The following is a 13,339-nucleotide window of genomic DNA, read 5'->3' on the forward strand; positions in this document are numbered from 1 at the left end:
GGAGTTATACAGCCGCAAGCAAAGGAATACCTAGAGTCACCAAAAACTGGAAGAGTCAAGGAAGCATAGTGCCCTAGAGCCCTCAGAGAAAGTAAGGCTTTGCTGACACCCTGACTTTGAATTTCTGGTTTCAAGAACTGTCAGAGAATCAGTTACTGTTTGTTGTTTAAGGCCACCAAGTTTGTGGCAATTTGTTATAGCAGCTCTAGGGAAACTAGTACAAGGTCTCATAAAGAACTTCTTTAGAAGAAGAAATTTCAAGTATTAGGGAGATTAGGAGAGGAGCTGGAAGTTGGTATTGTAGCCAGGAGGGATTTTCAGCAGCTTTTGAACAGTATAGCTTGTTCTACATGAAAGAAAAAAAAACTTATATAGCAAAGCTTATTATAAAAAGCTAATTGTTAGACTTAGCAGTTAACTATTTAATACAAGGAATTTATCAAATGACTATTAAATACCCTAAGCCACAGTATTATTACTTCATTATTTACTGAGATTGTCTACTTTAGATTTACTGAAGATTCTATTCTTATTCATATGTTGTTTCTCCATTGTCAAGCACAGTATCTTACTCAATAAATGTTTGTTAAATGAATGAATGAGTGAATGAACAGTGACATGAAACTACAGAGTTCATTTATTGCTTACCTTGAAACTATTCTGGTTCTTACAGGTGTTTCTGGAATAAAGGGAGTACTTATAGAAGAATTCATCTTTTGTTTATAAAGTGTTCTCTCAGTATTCATTTTATGTTTACGAGCTGTAAGCTTGTAGAGACTATAAATACGGTCAACAACTTTGGACTTACTTCGAACACTCTAAAAAAGAAAATGTACATTTATTAAAACTAATAAAAATTTTGGATCTCTTTTTTGCTAGTAAAATCAGCCATAACAGCCACTATACGGTAAACTTACGAATCTTTAACAAAATCAAAAGCCATGTTTTCCAAGTTCAGCAGTTAGACGTTTAACTTTTAATTTGCAAGAAAATTATATAAAGGTAAATATTTAAAAAATTGTACACCTAACTCCATACTGAATAAACAGGTAAATATTATTATAGTCCTTATACCTATTATATCCAGTTACCAAGTCCTGCGAACTTTCTCTAAGTTTCCAAAATTATCTACTTATCTCTCACAGCCCTAGGTCAGGTACAGTATTTTGCCTAGACCACTACATAGCTATACCTCTCTCCTTCCTGAATGGTCTCCCTACTTCCACACATGCTTTCTCAAATCCATTCTTCAATCAGTAGCCAAAGTCATGTTAGAACTTAAACTACAACATACTCCCTTGTGTAAAATCCTTCAGCGGTTTTGTTCTCAGGATGAAGGCCAGAATCCTATGAGGGTCTCACCACAGAAAAGCTTGAAATGTATTTATGGTTACAACAGGAGGATGAGGAGTCACACAGGCCTGGTTTTCTACCTTACTAGGATAATTTGTTACTTCCCTCAAGTAAATGGGAAATGGCTAATTATATAATGGTAATAAATTTTATTTTTAAAATTCAGTTTACTCAAAACAGAGGCGCAAAGAAAGGAGGGAAAAATAAAACAAGACAAAATCAGAGAGGGAGACAAACCATAAGAGACTCTTAACCATTGGAAACAAACTGAGGGTCCCTGGAGGGGAGGCAGGTGGAGGGATGGGGTAACTGGGTGATGGACATTAAAGAGGGCATGTGATACAATTTAAGTACTGGGTGTTATATGTAACTGATGAATCACTGAATTCTACTTCTGAAACTAATAATATGGTAAATGCTAATTACTTGAATTTAAATAAAATAAAAATTAAAACAAATAAATATCCTTATACATAGCTTAACAAAATAAGAATGTAAATATAACATTATAATAAATTATGTAAATGTAATAATGAAAATTTCCCCCAAATCAGAGTATCTTCCAATAGAATGGCTTAATAAAATTCAGTGTATTCATATTCATAGCTGTATAGCAATTTAAAGGAAAGATGTATTAACAATGCATTTAATGAGGAGTGCATGGGTGGCTCTGTCAGTTAAGGTCCAACTCTTGGTTTTGGCTCAAATCATGATCTCAGGGTCATGAAATGGAGGCTCACGTTTGGCTCTGAGCTAGGTGTGGAGCCTGCTTAAGATTTTCTGTGCCCCATCCCATTCATGCACTTTCTCTAAAATAAAACCAAAAAAGCTTAGAAAAACATATTAAATGAAAAAAGCAAATTTCAGAGTGATTTGTTCTTATGGTACCAATTACACTAAAAACATATACACAGATGGTTGAAACAGGTGAAGGGAATAAAAAGCATACTTATGATGAGCAGAGTCATGTATAGGATTGCTGAATCATTATATTATACACCTGAATCTAATAGAACATGTATGTTAACTACACTGGAATTTAAATTTAAAAATACAAAAAAAAATTCAGTTTAATACGTTAGAAAGACCTCCTGTATCAACAGAACACACCCAATGCAACACATAAACACCTCCTATATATCAACACAAAAGGCAGGTTTGAACATATACAAAACCCTATTTAAATTGGGATAGTTACTGAAGGAAAAATGTGAAAGTCTCAGACCTAAGAACCTAGAAAGATAACCTCAAAGCAAGAGAACTAGTACTTACAGAGGCCCTATTCGTTGTCTTCAATAAAACAGCTAACAAACAACAGGTTTTTGTAAAAATGCTTCCACCCTTGTCTGCAACTTTGTCACCAGGTTTTTCACGGTACATTTGCAAAAGGTCCAGCAGTGTATCTATGCAGTTTTCTACATCAGAAACTGCTGCAGTAGTTTTCTCATACTTGAACAGAATAAAAGCAAACATTATAGTAAACACATGTAGCCTTAGAAATAGCCCAAGCAAAAAAGTTCAAAAAGTTTTTGATCTAATACAGCAAGTGCAAAGGACTTCATGAAATGATTCCTTGGTAAAACTATCATTTCTGGATCCATTTTATATTCATGTCTGCATTTTAATAGTTTTTTTTCTTCCCAAATTCCACAAAATATGAATCAGATCTAAAATCTTTGAATGTGAACACCTTAAAGTAGATAAAAACAAGATTAACGACAAGCCAATTTTACTGAGAACCTCTTAGGAAAAACTTATTTGTGATAGCTCATCATAGGATAAAATAAAGACTAAGAATATATTTTTCCTGCTTCAATTACCTAACTGTATCATTAGATTCATGTTGAAATTTACATGGGAACAAATAATGCCAACGATACTAAGATAAAAATAACAAAACCTTATTAACAGTTAACATTTATCTGGCACTTTTACATATGAAGCATATTATATATGTGGACTCATTTCATTATCACAATAACATTGTGATTACTATTATACTATATATTATTATTACTATACCCATTTTACAGTTAAAGAAAGTAAAGTGGAGAGAGGCTAAGTAACCTATAATAAGCTGCAGAGCTGTGATTCAAACCCAGGCAGCATGGCATCAGTCTGTGTTCTTAAACCACCACTTCTCAGTAAGAAAATATCAGGTAAAATCTTCTAAGTTGTGGCTGAGGGATTGGGTAGGGAAGATAAATTTGTCATCTCAATACTTTCGATTGCATGCATTAGTTTAGTATAGATATCTGCCAAGTTTTTTTAAGCCAAAAAACTTAATGCTAATACCTATATAGAATATTATGTACAGGATAATTACGTGATAGCAGATTATAAGAGGTTCTACTGTTTTGATACAACGGAGTGGACACCAGCTCTAGAGGTGGACAAAAAAGGACCCAAATTCAGCTCTACCAATTATCATAATGAAGTGCTTAGGCAGGAGACTTAATTTCTATAAGAATTATTATTCCTTCTCTATAAAATAGGAATAATAACACAAATTGCCTTAGAGGATTATTTAAGAACTAAATTAAATGATGCATGAAAAACACTAGCATGTAGGAATAAATGTTAGTAATCATTGTTACTAATAACATAAAGATAGAAGAAATAACACCATAAAAAGTGTTTCTATGTACAATTATGTTAACAGATTAAATATTTTTCCCCCTAAGACTATTGCACATAAGGGAATTTTTAACTGGGTGATCTAAGTTCTAGCGGTGAGCAAATATGAAGTTAATCTGCTGGGTCAGATTTCTTGCAAGGAACAATTCATTATTAAAATGGAAAATTACCTTAGCGACATTAAGCAAGACTTGTACAGCATATCTGATGACTTCCATACAAGGAATGCTACGATTACAACTTCGGATCAAAACAAATATTTTAGAAACTGCTCCACTCTGGGCCATGTTCTCGCAACAAAGTGGAGATAATCTAGTAACTACCTCTGAAAGGAGGGGGAAAAAAAAAAGAGAGAGAGAGATAAATTCATAGCAACAAAATGAAGTTTTAGCTAATACAGTATTATAACATCCTTTGTACACTCAAAGGTAAAAAATGCATTTCTAACCGTATTTATACAAGATATTGTTAAAACAAACTAACCTAGGTGCTTTAAGGCCTCAAGAATAGCAGAAAGGTGCTTATAGGTCAAAAGATAATGAAGTGCAAGCGCAGTTCTTTTGTAAAGTTTGTTTTCTTCTCGAATCTCCCTGTTAACAAGTTGAAGACTTAGTCGTATAGCTTTAATTTTTGTACAATCATTTTTCTTCCTCCAAGAGTATCCTCTCCATAATGCCTTAAAGGGACAAAACACAGTAATTTTAAGATTACAACCCATGATGTTTTGAACTTCTATCTACATCTATTTCTACAAAATAAGTATTTCAGTAAATTTATAGGATATAATCAGACACATTGCAAATAAGACCTCAATTCACGTTCTAATAAACAACAAAATCAATTTTTCTTAAAAGAATTATATATAATATCCCTGTATATAACCCAAAACATCATTCATGGACTACAGATGTCTAAATCTATTTAAAATGTCAAAATACTTTTTTATCTCTTAATCCTAAATATCTCTAGGGAAATTTAAAAATGAAGGACTTAGCAAAGATACAGTATTTATGAATTATTCAACTGGAGAACCTCAGCTTTTTAAAATGTATGTGACTGTGTTTTTAAAATGTTAGATACCATGTAGGTGAATTATAAACCAAAGTCTGGAACTAACATCATATTTCCAGTTACCTGAATTCTACTGATTGCATTATTAAATTTTTCCTGTTTTTTACGGAGGAGGAAACGGCGTACTGCTTTCTGTATTACTGATGCAGCTCTATTTTGCTGGCTCATACATTCTGGAACTTCATGCTGACTTGTGAGGATGCTAGGGTATTTCTGAGCAAACCTCTTTTGCTGTAATCTTGTTCGAAACCACCTCTGTTTAAAACATAGAGATTTTCTTTATTTCTTGTTTTTGAAATAAATACCTATATACACATAAATACACAAATGAAATAAACAGAACATTATACTGAAATACCTTTCAACCCTCCCCAGTGACACTACTTCTCCACTCCGCTTGGTGCAAATCTTCCAATCCTCATTGGGTGTATGTGTGAATTTAACCTTGCACAACACAACCTTCATTTCACAATTGACACAAATTCTTTCAAGCTGTATGTGTCATTCTGCAAATTACTTTCTCACTCAATACTTTGCATATATCTTAATAAATAGTGTTCTTATCCAGAATACATAAGTAATTGCTATAAATCATAACAAATAAGAACATCCAAAAGAGAAAAGGGCAAAGTATATGAAACACACACATTAAAAAAAAAAAAAAAAAAAGCACACAATCCACAGGTAATCATTTGAATAGCCAACGCATGAAACATTTTTTAGAACTGATAGCAATCAAAGGAAATCCAGAACAAAATGAGATTCAATTGGCCATTCATCAAAATAGCAAAAATCAGAGTCTTTAATGCTCTGTGTTGGCAAGAATGTAGGGAAACAGGTACCCTTAGACTTTGCTACAAGTATAAATGAGTACAATTATTTCAGAAAGTAATTCACAGATTTATTCCTGTACCTTAAAACATCAACCGATTTCTAACCCATCAAGCCATCCTAAATATGTCATCCTATAAGCAAAAGGCAAAGCACTGTATGACCTTAGCATAAGGTATTTGGAAATTATTTATTAAAATAGAAAATGTATAACAAAAACTATATAGTTTTGCTGCAAAAGAAAAGCTAACCTGGATACAGATGACTGCATTAACCTGCTTGTTAGCATTCTTCATAGCCATGTGACGTTTGTATGCTCTTTGAATTTTAAGAGCAGACAGGTGATAATATACAGCTGCTGTGAAGTGAAGAAGTCTGATTTTGGTTCTTTGTTCTAAAATCTATATGAGAAAAAAAAATAAAATCTATATGAGAAATAAAAAATTAACCAATATTTGACTCTTAAGACAACTGATCAATGTTTATATTTTTTATATCCTTAATACCAAATTATATAAATTAGCAATAAGTTAACTTTTAATTATTAACATCATACTTACATTGTAACTCAAGGTGATTATAATCCTTTACTATACAGTATTTCCATATGTGTAACCCTTAATGTAGGGTATAAAAAGCAAACTTATATTTTGGGCACTTAAGAACAGTATTTAATTTAACTAGACTACACAAAAAGTTAATTAAAGCTTTGACTGTAATGGAAGAAGTATATGAATACTAAACTCAAAAAAATTACAGTATTCTAAGCACAACTGCTGGAGAGGGTCATAGTAAGTCAGACAAAATTATCTGAATCAATTTCTCCAATTATTAGGTAGTCTTTTTTTTTTTAAGATTTTATTTACTTATTCATGAGAGAGAGAGAGAGAGAGAGAGGCAGAAGCAGGCTCCATGCAGGGAGCCTGACGTGGGCCTTGATCCCGGGTCTCCAGGATCACACCCTGGGCTGACGGCGGCGCTAAACCGCTGAGCCACCCGGGCTGCCCATGGGTAGTCTTACACAAATCTAGCACAAGACTCTTGTAGCAGAACCACTCTATAGTGGCCTTCAGACCTCCAATTTATATTTAATGAACACAATATAAAATATTTCTTCTTTTTAATTTCAAATTTAAGGATTTTGTCTTTGCCAGTGCTTCATATATTTATTGGACACCAAAAAGTCATGAACTCTGTGGAAGGGAGTCTCTCGCTGAAGATGTGGAAGTTACAGAGGAATTGTAGCTCATAACACCTCAGAGTTGCTTGGTGAAGTAAATGGCTACTTGAACAACCACCTTCTTCTCATGTGGAGCTCTTCCCTCAACCTTCTTTCAGTTCCTTTGTTAAGATTCATTACAAGAGAAAATTTAGTTTGCACTTTAGGTGAGCATCAATGTGAAACAAGCTCATAGAACAAAAATCTACAGCAGCCAGTGACCTTGTTACATGGCTCTGCAGAAGCTGAATCAATTCAAGTTAATGGTTATATTAGTTCTGAAATTATTCTCCAAAACCTAAAATTTCTTAACATCAAATTCTTTCTCTTTCTCTCTCTCTCTTTTTTTGATTCTATTTATTTATCCATGAGAGATACAGAGAGGCAGAGGGAGAAGCGCCTCCCTACGGGAAGCCCGATGTGGGACTTGATCCCAAGGACCCCAAGATCACAATCCGAGCCAAAGGCAGATATGCTCAACCACTGATCACCCAGGTGCCTCAACATCAAATACTTTCATTTCATAAAACTGAGATATTCTACTTAAAAATACTTACTCTTTTTCTTACTAACCAACCACGCACTAGTGCTTGTAGAACAACTGTAGATTTTTTTAATTCTACGTATTTTATCCTTTGACATTTTCCGGCCTTTCTGGCTCGTATATATCTCTGTATGGTCAAAGCAGCAGACTTCTGCCGGAGAAAGACCTGCCTTCCTTTGTATCTTCTAAAATTCGCTTGGATCAAACAAGCAGCTTGATGTCTCTATAAGGAAAAATTTGCAAGTGACATTAATAGAAAGAGGCTTAGTAATTTCAACCCACTGGAGGTTTTTGAATTTCTCAATGTAAAATGAGATGGTATAATTGTGATTTTTCTTTACACTTTTAGCTTAAGAACATCATTATTTCATATACAAGAAAAGGTGATGGTATATAATTTCTAACCTATATAGGTCTATAGCTAAAAACTAAGTTTTTATTAAGGCACAAGCCAAGGTTGTTAGATCTATCTGGTACTCTTTCCCTCCCATCTTCTGATACTTCTCATTGTGAGGGAGAAAAGGACTAATATTACCACAGGACAAATACATTTAATAAAAATGTTAGCAGTATAAAGAACAGAATGGGCATTATAAACAGCTATCAGAGAAGATGTTTGTTGCTGCAAGAACCATAAAGTACATCTTAGAACCGTACATCTTAGATTTTTCAGTTATATAACATCCTGACAGCCAAAGTCTAAGACATCTGAAGAAGTCTATAAATTAAAATGTGAACTAGGTTTGCTTTACAACACAGATTCCCCCACCAACTGGCTGAATGACCTTGGGCAAGTCACTTTACCCCTCTACACCTCAGTTTCCTGATTTGTAAAATAGGTATGCTAATAACTACTTCAGAGGGTGATTTATGAGGATCTAATTAGTAAAAATACACTAGTCGGTATAATAATAATGGCTACTTAATAGGGAATATTATATGAATGCTGAAATTTATAAGTAGCATATTAATTTTAATTTCTTTAATAAAAAGCTATAGGTACTGCAGCTATTCTAAAACTTTGATGTTAAATATTTTTAATAGATCAATTGTAGCTTAAAGACTTTAATATATTATTAAGTATTTGACTTATAGTAGACAAAATGTGCTTCCTCCAAATAAATTATTTACTCTAAAATTAGTTACTTCAAACTTGGGTTTGAGAATATTTTGTAAATATAAATATATAAACAAAAATATTCATAAAAAGCATTTTTATGGGTGAATATGATTTTTAATTGACTGCAATAATGTGTTTAAAATGTATAGTTAACAAAAAACATTTTTTCATTTTTTGTTTTGTTTCCTAAAATAGTTCCTTGTAAATGAGCTGGTTTTAAATTTCTGCACCTACTTTAATCATTAAGAAGTGTTCACAAGCTATTCTTCCAGAAAGTATAGCTCTCCATTTTCTCTGAATGATAATTGTTGATGCTCTCACATTCAGAAACCTAAAAAGCAGTTATTGAAAAGCAATTACAAATTTCTTTAATCTACTCAATAAGTATTTATTGTCCATACCTCCCCCCATGCTAAATACTAGAGAAAGAAAATAAAGTGGAAAAGTATAATTTACATTTAAATTAGTAGCATTCAGAATTCTACACACACACACACACACACACACACACACACACACCTGACACATGGAAAAGTTTTGTAGTTGGCAAAATTGGCATATTCCAGTGGCAAGAAGTATGAATTTCTAGAATGAGAAAGAATTCTGAGCAGGATCAAAAGAAAGTACAATTATCCAGACCTAGACAAAGCCTAGATAAAGAAAATGGCAGGGTATAAAATCTGAGTCCATATAGCAAGTGGGTAATAAGCAGACAGGAGGGGGTCCCAAAGAGAACTTAGGAGATTAATAGCATCAGGCAAATGAGATGGACATTTGTTTGAAAGGAAAATTGGCATCGTGCAAATATCTACAAAGAAATATTCTGTAAGTAGAACTGAAGAACTTAGAAAGTGAGGGCTAGAGATTAAACTTTCGGTGTCAACATAGTGATAATACATAAAAACTTAGAATGGATTTAACTTAACATCATGTTGCCACATTTCTTAGAAAATAAAGCTGAATGTCAATGAGAAAAATTCAGCATTTTGGAACAGGAAACTTAGACAGTGGCTAACACCTGATAGCAGCAACTATACCATCTTTATATGGTAAGCCCTGAGCTTCTATCCATGGAATCTACCAAAAAAACTCTTCTTACACTAGTGTGCTCTCAAAAAACAATCTTTAAAATCACCACGATACAATAATTCATTAATTCTGGTAACTGGAGAGAAATCCTTATATTATGAAATAAAAATAATATAGATAACCTGGTAAGAGTTTAACAAATGAACCAGGAATCAGAAAATACAATGAATATAAATAAGTTGGTAATTAGGTCTTCATCACTAAGGTATGTGAGGGCAAGGTAAAAAAGAAAAAAAAAATGAGTTAGAAAGCAAATTTTGCCAGTCGCTAAATTGACAAACAAAATGGACCAACGCACTAATAAGGAAACCAAGATCTTACTGGATTATTTTATTCACTTCCCATCCGTCCCATCCTTACCCTGATCCCTATGAACTCAAATCAAGTTTGAGTAAGTATTTTTTACTGAATTATATCAAGGCTCTATCTCAATCCCAGTCTTAGAGATATACTTTCTTTCATTAATGGAGAACGCTAACAAAACAAACCATACAAGTTAACCATAGCAAATATTTTAAAGAAAAATCAATAAGCAGTATTATTTTATATAAAGACTTGGCTACCACACACACACACATAACCATCATACTCTCCCCACACAGCTATGATATGTTACCGTCTTCTCTCCAGTTTGGTGTAGAAGCAACCTTGAATGATTTTAACAGCTTTTAATACAGCTAGATAGTCTTTACGTGCTTTCCAATACCTATACCAGGCTTGAATCTTGCAGGCAGCTTTCACTTGATGTAAATATTTCCTGGCTTTATAGCTCCTCCACACAGCCTTTTAAATACAGAAATTTAACAAATATGCAATGAGATATGTTTTCTTGCAAACTGAAGAAAAATCAGTATTAAAGACAGCTAGTGTAAGGTTAAGTAGACAAAAATCAATTGCAGAAATACAGTCACATGACAACTCTACTATTAGGCTCATTCACTGCTGATACATATGAGTCCTCTGAGGACACTGGGGCTAACCACAGTGAAAACCTACTATGTGCTTTATTACATATAACCTGGAGCTGGATGAGAGCTAAGACTAATAAAATCCTAACAAATATTTCTAAATTGTAATATGTGTACAGTGTCTGAAAAGCCATATAGGCGCATTGTTCTCACTATCTCAATCCATCTGGAAGAACAGAAGGGAAAGGAACACACTGATTACCCTACTTCCTGGAATCTTTCCCACCTCCCATCCTACCTCCCTTATGTATATCCTGGGTTTTGTGTCCAGGCTGCAGCAGACTCCTGAGAGCAACTCTCTATCATAGGACTATCAGTTTTTCCAATTTCTGCATCCTTACGGCTGACTAAATGTTTAAGTGACAGCTATAACTTATTAAGCCCTTAGCACTGTACTAAGGGACACTGTAGGTCCTTACAAAACCATAATACCATATAATACCTTATATAATACCATATAATATCATTATATAATTTAGAGATGAGTAAATCAAGAGAAACTGAGTAACTTGTGAATGTGCAGGTAATAAATGGAAAAGGTATCTTATTTATTCTTTATAGATATCTCATAACAGAAATTGATGTTGGGGAAGAAAAGACCTGTTACACCACAAAGCTGGAAGGCAACAGAGTCAAGATCTGAACCCAAGTCTGTTTCACTCCAAAACACCTACAATAAATACTGCAGCCACACCTTATGGGGTAGAGGAAGAGGAGGGGGAGCAGGCTCCAGAAGTCACCTGACAGGCAAGAATGATATGAATGTCGAAATTACTCTTGTGATGTCCCTGACTTACTCAGACTGTATCAATGTGGTTTTAACGTAAACAAACCTGAATACTAACACACTGGTATTCAGTGGGAGCCAGGTATCAGTATTTTTAAAAATTCCAAATGACTCTAATGTGCACTAAAGTTTGAGTCTACTGATTATATGTTAAAAACTAGATGTGTAAAATAGAATTTTTAAATTTAATTACATATGAGAAAAATAGCTAAAATTTCCTAAGATTATTTTGCTTTTCTGTCATTTGACAGAAAACCCTAACTAATACATCCAGTTAACCTATTTCAACCATTAACTTCTTGGGCAACATTTAAAATTTGAGCATTCTTTTCTTCCTCTCCCGCATTCTTGGTTTCTTGATCAGTTTTTCTTGTTCTCTCTTACTACCATGTTTTGGCTTCTCTTCTCAATATTCTCAAATGTTGACATTCTTCAGGGTTTGAGTCCCAAGCAGATCCTCTTCTTTTACCCATTTTCTACATTATTCCTGGGTGATCCTATCACTCCCACGACTTCAATTATCACATGTATGGCAATAATGTAGAAGTCAAATTCTGAAATCTGTACTACTCTCCAAACTCCAAACACAGCCAACTACCTCGCTAGACTGCTCACCTGAGACATCTGTTAGGTACTTCAACTTCATCATATACCCCAAACTGAATTCATCATCAGTCTTCCAATCTGCTCCTCTCTTTGCTCCTTGTGTCCGTGAACGGTAACATCTGCTGAGCTACTTGAGCCATACCTATGGCTTGGATGCTTGTTTATACTCTATATAATGCAAATATTACCTCTTCCATCCCATTGTCACTACATCTTACTAAACTATCTTTTACCTGACCTAATGCCAAGAGCCTCCTGGGTGGTCTCCCTATTTCCCTTCTGGTTCCTCTTCCACATTCCTGCCACAGTAGTATTTTATTTTATTTTATTTTATTTTATTTTATTTTATTTTATTTTATTTTATTTTTTATTTTTTCAAATATATTTTTTAAGATTTATTTATTTATTTATTCAGAGAGAGCGAAAGAGAGGCAGAGACACAGACGGAGAGAGAAGCAGGCTCCATGCAGGGAGCCCGACGTGGGACTCGATCCCGGGTCTCCAGGATCACACCCCGGACTGCAGGTGGCGCTAAACCGCTGCGCCACCGGGGCTGCCCGTCACAGTAGTTTTTTAAAAATAAAAATATGATTCTGGTTTTCTCCATTTAAAATTCTTCTAGAACTTCTTTTAATCTAGTGGAAGAGACTAAACTTGTGTCTATATCTCACAAAGCTCTGTGAAATCTCACTCCCTCTACTGTCAACCTGGTCTCACATTACTTTTTACACTATACCACACACACACTCTCATTTTTAAATTCTGTGTTATCTCCTACAGGGGGATACACTAGATACATTTTATTGGGCTATTTTGAATTCATCCTTTGGCTTAACAGCTCAACCTAAATGCTGCTTGTCCTGGGAAGCCTTTTCTGATCACTGAGACAAACTTAGGTTTCTCTTCTTTATGTTCCCAGCAACATAGACCTCTCATTTTTGTTTTATAATTGTGCTTCCCTGCTCAAGTAAGTGCTTTAAGGACAGCAACTAAGTATTTCTTACTGTCTACGCCAATCACTCACAATAGCATTTAGCACATTGCCAGCACTGGACATCTGCTCAATGAAAACAGTATATCTAAGTTTAACAGCAAACCAACAAGTACCAACATA

The 13,339-nt window shown here is 34.1% G+C and overlaps 1 protein-coding gene across 2 annotated transcripts in view; it reads right to left on the reverse strand.

Annotated features, from left to right (window-relative positions):
- Positions 1-13,339, reverse strand: part of ASPM (assembly factor for spindle microtubules) — a 71,413-nt gene that overhangs the window by 6,562 nt on the left and 51,512 nt on the right. For both annotated transcript variants that reach the window (XM_077902336.1, XM_077902335.1), the window contains exons 19-27: positions 10,481-10,647; positions 9,010-9,106; positions 7,669-7,878; positions 6,144-6,293; positions 5,125-5,316; positions 4,474-4,666; positions 4,161-4,315; positions 2,626-2,802; positions 649-818 (exon numbers count right to left, since the gene is read on the reverse strand). In XM_077902336.1, the coding sequence (XP_077758462.1) occupies positions 649-818; positions 2,626-2,802; positions 4,161-4,315; positions 4,474-4,666; positions 5,125-5,316; positions 6,144-6,293; positions 7,669-7,878; positions 9,010-9,106; positions 10,481-10,647 (1,511 nt within the window). The remainder of the gene's footprint in view (positions 1-648; positions 819-2,625; positions 2,803-4,160; positions 4,316-4,473; positions 4,667-5,124; positions 5,317-6,143; positions 6,294-7,668; positions 7,879-9,009; positions 9,107-10,480; positions 10,648-13,339) is intronic.

The sequence above is a fragment of the Canis aureus genome, chromosome 6, assembly GCF_053574225.1.
Source record: "Canis aureus isolate CA01 chromosome 6, VMU_Caureus_v.1.0, whole genome shotgun sequence".
Lineage (NCBI taxonomy): Eukaryota > Metazoa > Chordata > Mammalia > Carnivora > Canidae > Canis > Canis aureus.